Source organism: Panthera leo, chromosome B3 (assembly GCF_018350215.1).
Source record: "Panthera leo isolate Ple1 chromosome B3, P.leo_Ple1_pat1.1, whole genome shotgun sequence".
Classification (NCBI taxonomy): Eukaryota; Metazoa; Chordata; class Mammalia; order Carnivora; family Felidae; genus Panthera; species Panthera leo.
The window spans coordinates 134,968,662-134,986,822 of record NC_056684.1 but is presented as its reverse complement, the minus strand read 5'-3'; the positions used below and the strand labels follow the sequence as shown (position 1 = coordinate 134,986,822).

General features: G+C 51.2%; 1 protein-coding gene across 1 annotated transcript in view; it reads right to left on the bottom strand.

Annotated features, from left to right (window-relative positions):
• The window catches only part of RIN3 (Ras and Rab interactor 3), a 123,279-nt gene that overhangs the window by 74,336 nt on the left and 30,782 nt on the right, over nucleotides 1-18,161 (bottom strand). Inside the window, exon 2 of the mRNA XM_042944134.1 lies at nucleotides 9,032-9,236. Coding sequence (XP_042800068.1) covers nucleotides 9,032-9,236 — 205 coding nt within the window. The remainder of the gene's footprint in view (nucleotides 1-9,031; nucleotides 9,237-18,161) is intronic.

The window sequence follows — 18,161 nt, the reverse complement described above, 5'->3', positions numbered from 1 at the left end:
CAGCAGAAAGAGAGAGAGAAAGGGGAACGTTCAGAGCGTTGGGCTTTGGGGCCCTTCCACGTACAACTTCAGCCTGCAGCTCTAGGGCCAGATAACTCTGAGTTCCGTTCTTAGCTCAGCCACTCCGAGCTGTGTGGTCCCTCTGGGGCTGCCTCTTCCTCTGGAAAATGGGATCATGATAGTTCCTGCTGGTGACAGTCGCTAGGAGTTAGCTCCCCGAGAACTAATCTCTTCCCTTTCTTGCTAACCAACCCCAATTCTGACCTGGGTGCAACGGATCCTGCCTCAGGAGATGAATCATGTTTGGTCAAAGCCAATCATGGTTCTTCTGCTCCTTTCTACCATTCATCCCCTTTCCCAACCTCCCTTGCAGTTAGGGGTGACCAAAAAGGCATCTAAAAAATATTTGTTCCCTGGCAAAAAGACTGAGTCTAGGAGAAGAAAGCCGTTTGCCTGTGACCACCTGCCTTTGAATGGGTGAGATGGCTGGAGCTGCAGCTGCCCTTTTGTAACTATGAGGTGACAAATCTGAGGACACAAAGCCAACACCTTGAAGATGGGGGAACAGAAAGGTGGAAAGACCCTGGGTTCTAAGGACATCGGTTAGCTGCTAAACTAACCCTGGGCCCCAACTTCCACATTCCTCATTAGACAAACAGTCATAGCTTTATGGCTCAAGTTACCACAGGCTGGGTTTGCTGTTACTTGAAGCCAAAAGCATGCCCGGCTGACGCAGTGCCTCAAGTGATTATCAGAAGAACTGCACAGGTGCCTTCCGGAGAATGCCTGCTACATAATAAGCTCTCAGTATTTGGTGCCTCCCTTCCCCAGGGACCCCCTACCTGCCTCCGAGCCCTGAGGGCAAATGGCACAGAAACCCCTACTGTACAGAGGTAGCATTCCTATCCTCCACTGTTTGTGAATGGCTCCATGAGTCAGAAAGCAAGCATGTGAGGCCCCAGGCACTCGCAGCAAGGCCGGGTCCAGATGTCAGGCCTCAGCCCAGAGACAAGGAGAAGCTCAAGGTGGGCAGTGAGGGAACAGGAGGTGACAGGTCCAGACTTCTTTGTCCACCTGCAGCAAACCTGTGCCTGTGGGCTGCCCGGGGTCATAACGAGTGCAACAGTTCACAGTCTTGCCCTCTGTACCATCCACCGCCACTCCTGAGTCTTCCCCCGTTAACCAGGCCACCAACAAACCTTGCTGTGTCCCAGCGTCCTCACTCAACCTCTCTCCTCTGTGGGAACAAGTACAGTTTGGTGCCCCGTTGGGCCGACATCTGAATCAGCCCACTCCTTCTGTGCCCTCTTCCCACCCCCCCCCACCCCTGTCTTCAAAAGTTTGTTTATTTATTTAGAGAACCAGCGGGGGGCGGGGGCAGAGAGCCATGGGGACAGAGGATCTGAAGCAGGCTCTGAGCTGTCAGCACAGAGCCCGACACGGGGGTGGAACCCATGAAGTGTGAGATCATGACCTGAGCCGAAGTCCGAGGCTCAACGGACAGAGCCACTTAGGCATCCCAGGGGGTCCAATTTTCTCTAAAGAGCTAGGGTTCTCCCGTCCCCACGCCCAAAACAACAGTGGGGTAGTGGTCAGAGCACTGGGCTGCAAGGCAGGACACTGGGTGTCCCTCCTAGTTCCGACCCTGGTTTGCTGTGTCCTCTGGCAAGTCACTTCCCCCCTCTGAGCTGGCTTTTCCAGTCTAGGGAGGGCCAGGGGGTGGGAGGGTCCCACAACTCCTTCCTTCCAGAAGATTCTCTCCCAGCATCAGTGCCCTGGGGGCTTGCCCAGATCCTGACAGGCTCGCACAGGGCGTTTCACGGGTAAATGCCTGCAGTCCACGAGGCTGCAACAGACGGCTGTAGGAGCTTCTTCCTGTCTACCCTTAGCCAGTGTGGGTTTTTGGAAAGCCCAACTGATTTCAGTAACAGCTGGACAGAATATGCTTCGGGAGAGAACTATGCAGTCACTGCAGGCCCTCCCTCCTCTCCAAATAACTATATACAAACCCAAAGCCCAAGACACAATAATGATTTTATTTTTATGATCCATTTTTGGCCTGGACAATCCAGAGCTGTCTGCTTTTCTACTTCTGTTATTTTAGGACTCTTTTCCCATTGCTTGGGGAAATTTTCCAATCATGCCCATCCGAGCAGTAACAGAAGTGGCTGGTCCTTCCCAGAGGCCACAAACTCAGGGGCTGCCATGGCTCTAGAGGCCACTCTGGACACATGACCCACGTTTCCCGTTACTGATAATGAAGCGGTGGCAAGGCATGGAGTGGATGGAGTTTCTCAATCCTGGCTGCACATCAGAACCACCTAGGAGCTGTTAAAATACGTTGGTGCCTGAGCCCTTACTCTAGACCAAAAAAAAAAAAAAAAAAAAAAAAAAATCCACATTTCTGGGAATGAGGCCGAGACATTGTATTTTTTTTTTTAAGTTTATTCATTTTTGAGAGACAGAGAGACAGAGCATGAGCCGGGGAGGGGTAGAGAGAGAGGGAGACACAGAATCCGAAGCAGGCTCCAGGCTCCAAGCTGTCAGCACAGAGCCCGATGCAGGGCTCGAACCCACGAACCGTGAGATCATGACCTGAGTTGAAGTCGGACGCTCAACTGACTGCACCACCCAGGCGCCCTGAGACATTGTATTTTTTTAAAGCCTTTGAAGGCAGTCAGTTGGTGGCTTCCAATCGCACTTGACCATTTAGCAGCTATTACTCGGGCAGGCTCCTTACCATGGGCGTTGGGTTTCCTCAGGTGTAAAGTAGAAAGCCCGCCCCCTGTTCTGCAGGGCTGTTGGAAAGATGACAGATGGTGTGTGGCACACAGTAGGTCTGCCCTAAGTGTTGACTGTGCCTTCCTTCCTGGCCCCAGCACCCCGAAGGGGCAAGAGAGGGGCTTCCCTGATGCTTTTGCCGAACTAATCTTTTTAAGTTTTTTAATTTATTTTGAGAGAGCGCGTGAGCAGGGGAGGGGCAGAGGGAGAGGGAGAAAGACAATCCCAAGCAGGCTCCATGCTATCAGCACCAAGCTGGATACAGGGAATGATCTCACAGTTCATGAGATTATGACCTGAGCTGAAGTCAAGAGTCAGATGCTTAACAGGCTGAGCCACCCAGGCACCCAACCCCTTGCCAAACTCACTTGAACGGAATCGGTATTCCTTGACTCACACCTGGGGAAGGTGCCTTGAACCACCTGTGTGGCTGGTCTGTATCACAACTAGGCTGCTGCAACAATTGAGCTAAACCCCCACCACAAAAGCAATCTTACAAGAGATTTCTTTCATTAAAAGCTATCTTCTGTTCTCCAAGCAATGATACTCCAGTAGCAATAAACAAACATAACACCCCGATCTTGCTTTCTAATATTATTTTCTAATGAAAGGGACCAGGGCTTCTTGGAGAAATGGCTGATTCCAGGACTGGGGCAAGCAATATACACGTGCTGCGCCTGGGTGGCTCAGTTGGTTAAGTGTCTGACTTCAGCTCAGGTCATGATTTCACCGCTGATGAGTTGAAGTCCCGCATCGGGCTCTGTGCTGACAGCTCAGAGCCTGGAACCTGCTTCAGATTCTGTGTCTCCAGCTCTCTCTGTCCTTCCCCTGTTCATGCTGTCTCTCAAAAGTAAATAAACATTTAAAAAATTAAAAAAAAAAAAGAAATATACAAGAAGCATGCAGTCAGAAAGTAAGGAAGTGCTCCAAAGACCACACACACACACACACACACACACACACACACACACAGGCAATGATGGGCGTATGTCAAAGGGACTCAGGAGGCAACTGAAAGAGCTCCCGATGGCCAAAGTTGGAACAATCTGAGCAACAAAATAATTAAAATAGTATTGGATTATAACCCAAAGCATTGAAATCAATATCCATGAGTCCATATTGATACAACTAAATGACTGAATAAACAAATAAATGGAGGGGTGCCTGGGTGGCTCGGTTGGTTAAGCGTCTGACTTCGGCTCAGGTTATGATCTCACAGCCTATGGGTTCGGGCCCCGCATGGAGCTCTGTGCTGACGGCTCAGAGCCTGGAGCCTGTTTCAGATTCTGTGTGTGTGTGTCTCTCTCTCTGCCTCTACCCCGCTCATGCTCTGTCTCTGTCAAAAATAAATAAACATTAAAAAATAAAAAAATAAATGAATAAATAAATGGAGAGGACACAAAAAAGATCTTGTGCAGAAGAGCTCCAAATAATTGACGTAGGTAGTAAGGATTCCCCACTCCCTCTGGGTGGGCCGTATGCACAGGAGCTTCCTGTCAAGATGGGCAGTACAGAAGGAGGAAACAGTTAACTTTGCCAAGGGGAAACCTGAGCACAACCTCAGCCAGGTGAGCAAGGTCAATATTAACAGTGAGTGGTAAGTCATGTTGATAGTAGGTGCCTTTGACATGATATGATGAGAACAGCCCCATAACGCTAGTCTAACCATCAGATAAATCCCAACCGAGGGCCCTCCTACAGAATACCTTAAAATACCTGTATCCCTCAACACTGTCAAGGCCATCGAAAAACAAAGAAGGCTTGAGAAACTGTCACAGTCAAGACCAGCCTGAGAAGACACAGCGACTAAATGTAATGCGGTGCCCTGGAGGAGATCCTGGGACAGAAAATGGACACTGGGAACAAGCTGTGGGCTTTAGTTAACATGAATGTATCAATATTGTTTCATTAATTGTGACAAATGTATCCTTCTAACGTTAGATGTTAACTATAGCAGAAACTGGGTGAGGAGTATTTGGGAGCTCCCTATACTATCTTTGCAACTGTTCTGCAAATCTCAAATTTCCAAAATAAGTGTGTTTTTTGTTTTTGTTTTTGTTTTTGTTTTTTTAAAACACAATGTTTGGGTGCAGATGGAATAAAGGTGGCTTTTCGATTGCCTGGTTTCTGGATACACACAAATAAAAAATGGGCCGGTATGTTCCCAACACCTTATCAGAGAAGCAGGCTGCAGGGAGGAGAGACAGGGAGGGGTGGAGGGGGTGGGTCGTGGTCAAGGTCACAGAGATACTGGTGTGGCGGCAAGGGGGCAGGATGCCCAGTCTCTTGACCATTCGCATGGACAGGAGGAAGTACCCTCCACATCAGGAAGGGTGGGTCCAGGCCATCTCTGGAGACCCTTCTCTCTCCCACAGCCTGGAAGTCACCTGCAGTGGCTGCAGCTTTAAAAACAAAGAAAGCAACACTCTAGCTGAGTTTCAGGCCATCGTGTGGGATGAAGGTACCCAGCAAAGGGCCTTCGATGAAGGTCACACCATGCAGATTCTGTGCTCACCAGTCGTGTGGCCTCAGGCAAGCGAGTGAACCTCTCCTGCCTTTGTTTCCTCATCTGGAAATGGGGACACTAGTAACACTTACTACCTGATAGAAATCACCGTGAGAATGGATCAGGTTGTGCAAAGAGCAACTCTGGGGAAAACTCTGGGTAAAAGTTGGCCCATCGTTGTTATCAGAGTGTGAGCTTAGGGCTTGGCTTCTGCTCGAAAATATAGAAGAGGAAGAGTCCGGGGTAAAGGCAGAGGGCAGGGAAGCCGACAGAAGGTGCATCTGCTCTAATTCTGTTGTTCTCAGGGCTGGCCCTGCTCCTGCGGCCTCCGAGGGGCAGCGAGCGGGAACCGAGCGAGGGCCTGGCTGACCTCCTTTAGGGCAGTTGCCTTCTGTCTCAATGTTAGCTATGGTCTTACTCCCAGGATCTGATTCAGGCCTCTGGGCGTGGGGTCACTTTAGGACCTAGCCCTGGAGAAGCTTTCTATTTGCTAGACTCAGCCCCCGGATCATAGGTCCATCGCCGTGTGCCCCAGCCCAGCTCATGCCGACCTCTGGGGCTCAGCCTGTACGGTTCTCGCACCCACCAACTCTCCAATGAACCTCTCAGCTCCCCCCATCTCAGTCCTGCCCATCCGTGCCACATGACCCAGCGCAGCATCTGCCTCCTCCAGGAAGTCTGCCCACATCGCTCCAGAGCTCAGCACCGCTTTCTGGCCAGGGTCAGGTCTTCTCATACCCAGGGCAGACAGGAGGTGCTGGAACATGAATCCTCACCTCCACAGCCTTGAACCAATGGTTCTCAGGGGTTGGTAGACAACAACTGCTTTCTCGTCCCTCGAGAGTGGGGGGATGACCTTGAGATGTGGGATGACCTTGAGATGCGTGCTCTACACTGGCTCCCAGAGTGCTCCAGCAAGATTCACTCCTCTTTGCCCAGAGGTAACTTGCATGATCACATCCATACCTTTTATCAGCTGCCTCCCTTCCCTTCCCTTCCCTGTCTTACTTTCCCTGCTGGTGCTCCCTGGGGTCACCTTCCAAATAAACCTCTTGAACTCAAATCCTCATCTCGGGGTCTGCTTCGAGGGAAGCCCAAACTAGAAATGTTCCTCTTAGCCTCAGTTTCATCATCTGTCAACTGGGGATAATAGCAGAGTCAGCCCCACAGAATTATCACAAGGATTCAATGAGACGACATCATATAGTACTTGACGTTAATGCCAATACAGGGCCTGGCATCAGTAAGCATTCTTCACATAGAACCACTGTTGTTGTTGTGAGTTGGGGTTATCTTAAAGTTTTTGAAGCGAGGGCTGAACCCTTCGGGGGCAGAGCAGTCAAGACCTCGGCCCAGCCCAGCCGGCCCTGGAGACGCACCTGCCTTCTCCTGGGAAGGGTCCTTACTGTGCTATCCGCCCACATCTACACCCACGCCCGGGCACACCTCTCCCAGTGACCAAGAAAGCTCCAGAAAATGGCCATCCCTCAGCATCAAAACATTGCACTTGGGGCTGTTTTTGAGCTGCATCGCCTCCGGGAAGGGTGGGAAGCTAATCCCCTCAGAACCTAATAGAGAAGAGTCGGGGCTCCTGGGTGGCTCAGTTGGTTAAGCGTGCCATGATCTCACAGTGGCATGAGTTTGAGCCCCGCGTTGGGCTCTGTCCTGACAGCTCAGAGCCTGGAGCCTGCTTCGGTTTCTGTGTCTCCCTCTCTCTCTGCCCCTCCCCAGCTCTCTCTCTCTCTCTCAAAAATAAATAAACACTAAAAAAAAAAAAAAAAAAAAAAGAACCTAATAGGGAAGAGGATGTTTCTCAGGGCCTGGGGCCTGGGAACATTGACCGGGACACTCACTGTCCTGAGCCCCCGACTCCGTTTTTCCACACGGTTTTATCATCCGCTCTGAAGCCGTCCGTTAGTTCCAAACAGAAAACTTTATGGTGGGGAAGGACGACACAACAGACCTTGTTTTCTCGAGCACGACAGTCTCACAGCCTGCCCTTCGAGCTCCCTCCCTGCTCATCCCCCCAGAGGGATCTACAGACTCCCAGGCTGCCCCTGGTGCTGCGGTGGGACTCGCCTGGCCCGCGGGGCACCTGCCACCATACCCAGAGGAGGCCTCCCTTGAGCTGGGAAGGATCCTGCTGGGCTGTCGGGCCTCACTCCCTAAGAGTGAGGGTCCCCACGCCCTAGGGCAGGGGCACCTGTGACAAACGGAAGTTGGGACGTGGCTGGAAGCCCCTAAGTTCCGGTAATCCCGAAACTGCGGACTTGATGGATTCTATCTAGTCCAAGGTGAATGAGTCCACTAATCAACCGAGCCCCGTGTATTCGGGAGCTTGGACCATCTCCTGGACACAGCGCACGTAGACTGCACACTGCATCGACGCTGAACCCCGGAGGAGTGCTCAGCGGCCGAAAGGCATGATTCCACCTGCACGTGCGTGTATCAGACAGCACAGCAGCAGCCAGACTGCCTGGGTTCAGCTCGGGCCCTTGCTCACTGAGCCATCTGGGGGAGGTCACTCAACTTCTTTGCCTGCCGCTTACCTCCTCTGTGAAATGGGCATAACTGTAATGCTTACCTCAGAGGGCTGCTGTGAGCCCAAAGAGTGATGATTCACAGACAGACCTGGGACTAGTGCCTGGGACTCAGTAAGTACCTGATGAATCCTGGCTGCTATCAACATGGGGCTCTGCGTAAAGAATGCCTGGAGGGACGCACTTAGAGCAAAAGAGGCTTCTACAGCAGACTGGAGGTTGCCGGGGGCAGGGGCGGAGGTGGGGGTGGGGGGACTGGATGCAGGGCTTCACGTTGGGGCCAGGAAATGTCTGGCAGATGTCTGACAGGACCGGTGCTGGGACAACACTGTGAACGTACTAAATGGTGCCCTTGACAATGGTTAATTTTCTGTTTTGGGAATTTCACCTCGATAAAAAAGAAAACCGAAAAAAAGACTCCTGGGGAGTGGAGTAGAGGCTGAAAGAGAATAGATGGCAAAAACTTTGAGAAGACTCTACACTTTACTTTGTCACGTCTGTCCAGTTTGATTTTTTTTTTTTTACAGTGAATACATATGCCTATCACTTTTATAATTAAACGAATTTTTTTTTTTTTTAAAGGAAGTGGCATGGAACAGAAAATGCGTGGGGTGGTGGTCGGTAGCATTTGATGAGCTCTGATTCACTATCTAGGGATCTTTCTTCCCCTGCAATGCCCATATCACCTAGAGCAAAGCACTTTAATTGATGGTCCCATTTCAAAGTGAGAGAAAGGGAGGCTCACTCAACTCACAGAGCCTGACTCAAGATCTTTTGCCTCCATCACACAGCCCCCTTTTTCTCATATGTCAAATAAACGGGTGTAAAATGATTTCTCAGGTCCCTCCAGCTCTGATATCCTCTGGTACCCTCTGGTCCCAGATGCCTGGTCCTGTCCACAATCCCGTCTCCTAATATTGAAGGCATTCCCTTTCTTCTCCAAGTATCAACACAGGTGCACGAATGCCCAGAACAGCCCGCGCCAGCCACACAGTTCCCTGCTCTCCAACAGGGACACCAGACCTCCCACCAGTCTCTCGCTCCTGAGTTTGGGGAAAAGACACCCCAGTCGAAAAGCTGATAAACCCAAGAAAGGAATGTAGATGGGCGGTTGTGCAGAGGCCAGCTGCTTGGGTGGGAGCCCAGGCAGCTCCTTGTGGCTGTGCCCGCCCACCCGTCACAAGGTGAAGAGACCCCAACTCACCCCAGCCGCCTCCCGCTGCAGGATCCTGGCTGCCTCCGCCTGGCCCAGACCCAGCTGTAGCCACACCGGGCACGTTTTGATGAGCTTCTCCAGGACGCTGATACCCCGCCGTGGAAGACAGTTCTTCGGGGTGACCGGCAGACAGGGCCCCATGCCACCTTCCTCCTCTTCTTCCTCTCCTTGTTTGCCAACATCTGGAATAGGACTGAGAACAGAATCAAATGATCAGCCCATCCTGCAGCCAGCCCAGGGACTGGTGTGCAACAAACGGGGATTCGGTTCAATGGGTCAGTTATTCATCCAGCATCTGTGAAGCCAGGAGTCCTTTGGGAATTAAAAGATAAACCATGATCTTCCCCTTAGGGTGCTTACAATAAAATGGGTTGGATACGCACAGAAACAAGCAGCGGAAGCACTGGGATGAACATAACAGAAGCACAGTGTAACAGAAGTAGCTAATTCCAACCCAGGATGGCTTCAGGGAAACACAGCGGGCATTGGAGCAGAGCTCTGAAGAGAATTTTTAAAACTGTTATTATTTTTATTATTACTATTTTTTGTACCTCTCTCTAGAGGGTGCAAGTGAGCCAGGGGCAGAGAGAGAGAGAGAGAGAGAGAGAGAGAATCCCACAAGGGTCAGAGAGAGAGAGAGAGGGAGGGAGGGTGGGAGAGAGAGAGAGAGAGAGAGAGAGAGAGAGAGAGAGAAGCGGGGCTCTCTCACAAAGCGGGGCTGGTGTTTTACCTGAAGGCGGTCTTGTGCTCACCTGAAGCACGGCTCAAGCTCACCTGATGTGGGACTTGAACTCACAAACTGTGAGATCATGACCTGACTCGGTCAGATGCTTTAAGGGCTGAGCCACCCAGGTGCCCCTTTTATTATTTTTTAGTTTATTTGTTTATTTTGAGAGAGAGAGAGAGAGAGAGAAGAGAGGGAGAGAGAGAATCCCAAGCAGGCTCTGCACTGTGGGTGTGGAGTTTGATGTGGGGTTCAAACTCACAGACCAAACTCACAAGCCAAAACCAAGAGTTGGACCCTTAACCGACTGAGCCACCCAGGAGCCCCTTAAAAACTTTTAAATTGAGGGGCGCCTGGGTGGCTCAGTCGGTTGAGCAGCCGACTTCGGCTCAGGTCACGATCTCGCGGTCCGTGAGGTCGAGCCTCACGTCAGGCTCTGTGCTGACAGCTCAGAGCCTGGAGCCTGCTTCGGATTCTGTGTCTCCCTCTCTCTGACCCTCCCCTATTCATGCTCTGTCTCTCTCTGTCTCAAAAATAAATAAAAACATTAAAAAAAAAATTAAAAAAAAACTGCTCATTGATAATATTTTATGTTGATGACACGTTGAAATAATAGTTTGAGTGTATTTGGTTAAAGAAAACATTATTAAAATTAATTTCACCTGTTCCTTTCTACTTTTTTTAAAGTTTATTTATTTATTTTGGTGGGGGTGGAGGGGTGGAGAGAGGGAGACAGAGAATTCCAAGCAGATTCCACACTGTCAGTGCACGGCCCGATGCGGGGCTCAAACCCATGAACCACAAGATCATGACCTGAGCCAAAGTCGGATGCTTAACTGAGGTGAGCCACCCAGGCGTCCCTCCTTCTATTTTCTTAATGTGGCTACGAGAAAATTTAAAACTTCATTTGTGGCTTGCATTATAGTTCTATTGCTCTGATACAGACATTTCCAGAAGGCTCCCTTATATCCCTCCCAGTCAACACTCTCTGCTCCCCCAGGGTGAGGATGTGATAGGTCAGGGAGGGGGAAGGAGGCCTATCACAGGCCTAAGAAAGAGCAAAACCAAAGTAGAGGTCCAGTTTAAGAGACCTCAGGCCCTCCCCCAAATGCTCACTCCACCGGAACCCCTGCACACACAGAGTTTTGATTTTGAGGAACTAAATCTCTCGGTGTATCTGCAGGGATGGGAACCCTTATTACCTAGGAAGCTGTGGCTGGTGCCCCCCTTTTGCCTGTGTCCCTGACTAGCGGGTGCTAGTAAGGAGACGCCCTGTGGAGGGACCAGGCCAGGATGAACCCCGTTACAGGCACAGAAAAGTGGAACCAGGTGGTGGGGGAGAGGGGGTCAGAGGGCAGCAAGACCCAAAAGTCCTGATGAGGGAACGGCATCTCCTAAAGGGAAGAGCAGAGTCCTGGCAGGTCTTAGGTTGGAGGGAGGCTGGGAGCGCTGGACCAAACAGGTCCGGCAGCGCTGTGTTGTTTAAGCAGCCGGGTTTTGCAGAGACTCGGCTAGGGGGGGGTGTGTGGTAAGCCAACGTGGGTGTGTGCTAAAATTCCCTCCTGACGCCCCCCCTCCCAAATCCCTGGAGAAGCCCTCCGTCTCAGGGATGCTGGATGTGCAGGCACGGATACTTGTGGATTTCCCCTCCGGGTCCACGCAGAGAAGTGTGCCTGGTCATCAGGGCAACAGGAGTGGGCCGGGAGGGGCCGTAGGGCCGCCCTATGGATGTCCGCAGGCCGTGGGGCTGGGGCCCAGTGGGCCTCATTTGGAGTTCAAGTCCAGGGAGGCCCAGCCGATACTGATGTAACCTCTTCCCAGGCCCTGAAGGATGAGGGTGGTCACAGCAGCTCCTCTGGGACAGAAGTGAGAAGGGTGGAGGCCAGAATTACCCAGAAAAGGGCCTGTTCATTTGCTCTAACCCCTCCCCCCACTTGGAAACACAAAACTATCTTCTGGAACCAAAAGTCTTCCTGATCATCTTTAAACCTCCTTACTTGGCCCGGGGCCTCCCCCAGGGGCAGGTTAGGGTTCTAATGGCAGCTGGGGGCCAGAGCTCCAACTTCCTCTCTGCCCCCAGCTAGGCTTAGGCCTTGAAACGTCCTTTCCCTCAGAGTCTGTTTTCTTATCTGTGCAATGGGCAGGGGGTGGCCCGGAATATTCCTCCACTTACTGGGTGGCCTGAGGCGGGGCCTGGGCTTTGGGGACAAAGGTCCTCATTTTGTCCTATGGAACCAAAACCATGATCAAACAAACAGGCTCTGTGAGAAAGGAGGGGGTCTGTCTTGTATTCACTTGTACCGTGAACAGTCTCTGAGGGTCTGCAAGCTCCAGATGTTGTTCCAGGCACTGGGTTAGAGCAGAGAAAACAAAACCAAACGAAAACAACAAACCTCATGTCTAGGAGAGGGGCCAGGTGACAGACAAGGTGAACGAGTGACCTAGAGTGTGTCAGGTCGTGCTGAGCTGCACCGAGGACGCAGATGTCTGGGGAAGGGCGAAGGCCTTTGAGCAATCTGACCCGGAAGCCTGGGGGCTGGCAGGTGCAGGGGTGGGGATGCGGGGGGAGGAGGAGGGGAGGTCGGAGGGGGCAGGGTGGGGGTCCCTGTAAGATTCTTGGAGCCACTGGCAGAGGTGGCTCTAAATCCATATATATGAACACCTTCCCTGGGCTTCTGATTAGCAGCTAGCCCACTGCTACGCAAGCTTCCTCAGCAAGAAATGGGCCCCCTATGACCTCATGGGGCCCACGGGGCCTCATGGGGTGGCTTCTGGGCCCATGGAGAGTCTTCAAGGATCCACAGAGATGAAGCTGTTCCCTGTGCCCAGCTCCCTGGGAGTCCCACCTGCATCCCGAGGACAGAGTGACCAAGGAGAAACTGCCCAGCCTCCAATGTCATGGCCACTGTGCCGCCTCTCCCTTGTGATCACATCCCTTCCAGCTCTAAAACCTTCAATGGCTCCCACCGCCTGAAGGATCCAATCCAGTCCCCTAATATTGAAGGCATTCTCTTTCTGAGCCCTGCCCCCTGCAAACTCCCCTACAAAGGGCTGCCCTCCATCAGCTCAGCAGAACCCGAGCTTCCTCACCCTGCTCTGTCCACCTGCAATTCCTTCGGGTTCCCTGTTACTCCCTCCCAACATTTTCTCCAACGGGCAGCCAAAAGTTTAGTGGATTGGACCAGAAAGCAAGAACCACACGAGGAAAGATGGATAAATTACACATACCAAAATTTACACACGTGTCCACGTTTTCGTGAAGAAAACGAATACTCAAACCATAGGCTCAAAGAAGATATCTGCAAAGCATACACCTAACAGAGAACAACCAAGTCGATGTTAAAAACGGACACAAGATTTGAAAATACCTCAAAGAAGAAGGCATACGAATGGCTAGTAAGCCGGTGAAAGACTGCCCAACATCATTAGTCATTAGGGAAATGCAAATCAAAACCACAATGAGATGCCGCGACACAACCACCAGAATGGCTAAAATTAAGAAGACTGACGTCACAAATTGGTGAAGATGGGAAGTAATCAGAACCGTCGCATGTTATTGGAAGGAATGTGAGTTGGTACAACCACTTTGGAAAAAGGCCGGTTTTTTGTTTTTTTTATTTTTCCTTTTAAGAGAGCATGAGTGGGGGAGAAGGGCAGAGGGAGAGAAAGAGACAATCTTAAGTAGGCTCCATGCCCAACACAGAGCTCGACAAAGGCTTGATCCCGTGACCCCGGGATCATGACCTGAGCCTAAATCAAGAGTCGGACGCTCAACTGACTGAGTCACCCAGGCGCCCCGAAAAAGGCAGGTTTTTTGTGTGTTTTTAATAAGTCTAAACAGACACCTACCATCTGGCCAGCCATCCCACCCAAGAGAAATAAAATATGTCCACACAAAGACCTGGACATGAATATTCATGGCAGCTTTCCTCACAATAGCCTGACACTGGTCCAGGGGTCCATCAATGGCAGAATGAACAACAGACAGTGAGTGGTATCTCACTGTCTATCTCACAACAGACTAGGAAGTGCTGATCCATAGAACCACGTGGATGAATCTCAAAAACATACTGAGTGAAAGAAACCAAATGCAGAAAAATATACATACTGTCTGAACCCATTTGTATGAAGTCTAAGGGGTATACGAAGATATGTGTATTTACGTTGCATCGTATGTAAATTTTACCCCAAAACGATACAAAAGCACCATCAGTGAATACTGAACTCGAGCTAATGATACGTATGCTAATATATCCAGGGGTGCCCGAAACTTTCTTTGAAATGGTTTAAAAAGTAAGGTGGATTCACAGGAGGATAGAGGGATAGATGGGGGTGTAATAAAGTAAATATACAAAAACATTAAGGGTATGTGGTGGGTATATGGGTGTTAACTGAAAAATTCTTTCAACTCTTCTGCAAGTTTAAAATCTCTTAGGGGCACCTGGGTGGCTCAGCCGGTAAGCGTCCGACTCTCGGTTTTGGCTCAGGTCATGATCTCATGGTTCTTGAGTTCGAGCCCTACGTTGGGCTCTGCACTCACAGTGGGGAGCCTGCTGGGGATTCTCTCTCTCTCCCTCTGTCTGACCCTCCCTCACTTTATCTCTCTCTCTCTCTCTCTCTCTCAAAATACATAAACTTAAAATAAAATAAAATATTTTATAGTAAACTACTGGGGATAAAGTTTTCCCCATCCCTTGAGACCCATTGAGAAGAAGCCTTTCTGTTGAACTAGAAGCCCTGGGTTTGAATCCAGGCTGTGTGACCTCTGGCCAGTTACGTTACTTCTCCGGGCTTCAGTTTAAGCATCTATAAAAAGGTAGTAATAACCCTTACATAAAAGGGTTATTACGAAAATTTGGTGAGACAGAGGTCTGCCGGGTGCTTAGCACAACTCAGCAGATGTTAACTATTGTTTTTCTATCACTCCAACCCTCCAGCTGGGTTCTTGTCACTCCAATTCTTCCCCTTTGTAGTCTTGATTTTAGGATTTAGCACATTTGATTAGAGTGACTGGGGTAGACATCTGTGTGCTGCACTTGGCTTGTAACCTAGACAACACCTGGCCCCAGGGGTAACCCACAAGTTCCAGCACCTTGTGGCTCAGCGACGGCCCCTGGCAGTAGGAGCTGATGTGGCCAGGCTGCTCAATACCAGTCATCACAGCAGTGAAACCAAATCCGACACGGTCTCAGCTCTGGGTATTTCCACCTTCGCGATTGTGCTTGAGCCCCACAGCCCAGCCCCAAGCTCCATCACTGGCGCTGGCATTCTGCGGTCGCAAGTGGGCGCTCAGAGCGCCCAAATGACCCCAAACCCAAAGTCAGCAGGGATTCGAGGATCAGAGGGTCCGGCCCCGCAGGCCTTCTTTGGCCTGGTCAGAGCAGACGCCCTTGTGAGCTCGTTCCTTCGGGGCTCTGGTGCTTTCGTGACTCTGAGCAAGACCCAAAGCTCCCAGCCTTGGCTCGCTCCTTCTCTGCTGGCAGAGCAGGTGACCCCGACACCCACGTCCTCCCCCTCAGCGGCCAAACTCCAGCAGAAGGCCCTGCAAAGGCAGCCAGAGGAACCTTTGGGTAACGAGCGGCACTGTTAGCGAAAAGTAAGGAGCCTCAGAAACTTTAATGTTTTAATTTATATTTGAAAGAGAGACAGAGCTTGAGCAGGGGAGGGGCAGAGAGAGAGAGAGGGAGACACAGAATCTGAGGCAGGCTCCAGGCCCTGAGCTGTCAGCACAGAGCCTGATGTGGGGCTCGAACCCATGAGCAGTGGGACATGACCTGAGCTGAAGTCGGACGCTTAACCGACTGAGTCATCCAGGCGCCCCGAGGCTCAGAAACTTGAGAGCAACTCCACCGGAAAGAGCAATTGTTCACGACCTGTTTCCTTCGGCTCACTGGTGGGGGGCTCCAGTCAGGGCCTGCTGTCCAAGGACACCAGGCTGCCAGCCCAGAGGCAGTGTGCTCTGACACCCGAGGAGACCCTCACCCTGCACAGCATGGACACAGCAACCTGGTGTATTTGGGGGACTTTCTCACCAGCTTCCCTGACGGAGGGGTGAACTGGCATGTCCTCGTCTCCCTGGTCTGGTTTCTATGTCCCTGTCACGGGCCTATGAACCTGGCTTTGGAGAGCAAAGCTCTGCTCGGGGTGGACAGGCTGCCCCAGCGTGGGGTCAGGGCAGTGAGGGTGATGGCTTGGGGTGTGGGGCCTGGCTCGATGCTGCCTGTTTGGAAGGAAGAAATGGAAGGTGCCCAGCTCATGAGTGCCCCAGGCCCAGGGAGGCAGTTCAGAAAGTTCAGCGATGCCTCACTGTGCGGAGAGCTGAGGCTCCCTTGTGCAGGCTCAGCCAGCACTCAAGTGGAATGGGGGATCGAAGGAGAGGTTCCACCCACGATCCCAACCCCAAGAAGCTTCAAGATCAAGGGGGTCTACTGGGATGCAGAAGCCTGGTCCCTGCCCTCACAGGCTCTCAGGTCTGTGGGTGTGCCCCAGCGACGGATATTATGGGATGGCCAGATAACTGTACAAGGTGCATGGGCACGCAGATGGCATGGAGGGGGGTGGATGGGAGGCGGCCCTGGTAATGCCAATCAGGGCAGTAGCCCGCCTGTTTGGTGTACAAGTAGCCCCCAGCACAACCATGTGTGGGTGTGCTCTGAGTACTCTACACAAGCCCTTAACTTGGGCATCCTCGTACCTACACACCTGGGCTGCACTGTGCCCCCCAACATGGTACGTCCAAATTTTAGCCCCTTGTACCTTAGAATGTGAACTTGTTTAGAAAAAGGATCTTGTAGATGTAATTAAGTTAGGGATGAGATCATCCTGGGTTGAGGATGGGCCCTAAATCCAGCGGGAGGTGCTCTTACAAGAACAGGGAAAGCCCGCGAAGAGACCCTGGAAAGTCACGTGAAGGCAGAGGAAGTCCCCAAGCCCAGGAGCACCGCGGGCTGAGGGGGCCACCACTAGAAGCTAGGAGAGAGGCATGGAAGGGATTCTCCCCCAGGGCCTACAGATGGAACCAGTTCTGCAGATACAATGCTGGCCTCCAGAATTGTGAGAGAATAAGCTTCTGTTGTTTCAAGCTGCAAAGTTTTCAAAAGCTGCCACGGTCCTGGGAAATCGATACTCGACACCTAACAGTCCCAAGTCTAGATGAGGACACTGAGGCACAGAGAGGTTAAATAGCTTACCCAAGGTCACACAGCCAATACGCGGCAGAGCTGGGATTCAAACCCAGGCAGTGTGGCTCTAGAGTTTGTACTTAAAAGTACTACACTATTCTAGCTCTTGAAGGAATTTAAAAAATTTCCCATGTATTTGTGTCTTTGTCATACACGGCAAAGGAGGTTAGATAATGTTGTTATATCATCTGGAATGTATACAAACATACACAGAGACATATAAAAACGTACAGAGAAATAACTTCCAGAAGGCTATGTAAGACATCATTAAAGACCGTTATTTCTGAGAAGTGCAGGGGATTTGTTTCAATTTTTTATACTGATTAGCATTACTTATATGATTAAAACGTATCTTAATTAAATAAATGTGGGAAAATATACCTGTTTGTCACATAAACGAATGTAGGGTGGAGAGCTGTTGGCTTTGGGGTCTCCCAAGCCTGGCTCGTAACCCAGTTTTGCACAGACTCTGGTGGGGCTTGGATGCCTTATCCAACCACTATGACCTCCAGTTTCCTCTTCTGAAAAGGCAGTAAGTACAACCAGCTGAGAGAATTTCTCTTGGGAGCAAAGGAGATGCGGCAGGCAGGCACGTGGCATGAAAAGGGCACTCTGTGTGTGACGATTATTATGGGGTCATTAAGAGCACGCCTCTAAAAGCCACAATTGAATTGCCAAATGGATGGCAGCAACCACCCTAAGCTTCAGAAGTCCAAAGTCCCCTCCTTTCCTTTTGAGGTGGCACCTGTTTCTCCAGCTGGGACAGGACTGTCTAGAGGTCCTGGAGGGGAGTGTCCCTGTCTGTGACTCTGGTGGCCCTGAGATGCAGCCATGCCTCAACGCTCCCAGGGTGAGACAGGACAGTTGCCCAGTGCTGCCCCCAACACCCCACCCTTTTCCTTGTCCTCCATGCCGACTGCTCCTCAATGAAATGACTCCTTCTGCACAGACCAGAAGGGACCAGAAACACAAGGACTGGCGTGTGGGAGGTGTGAGACCTGGTAGGAAGGGACATCAACCTCTCAGCTGGTGCCATCTCTCTACAAACTCACCACTCGAGGGTCGGTGGACATTTCACACACTCTGCCCAGCACAAGGGCGAAGACCTGGGGCTCATTAGTCTCTGTCCCAGCCCCTGCCGCGCCCTGGCCAAGTGACCAAGGGCAAGGTATTTAACGTCTACAGGGCTCAGTTTTCTCATCTGTACAATGGA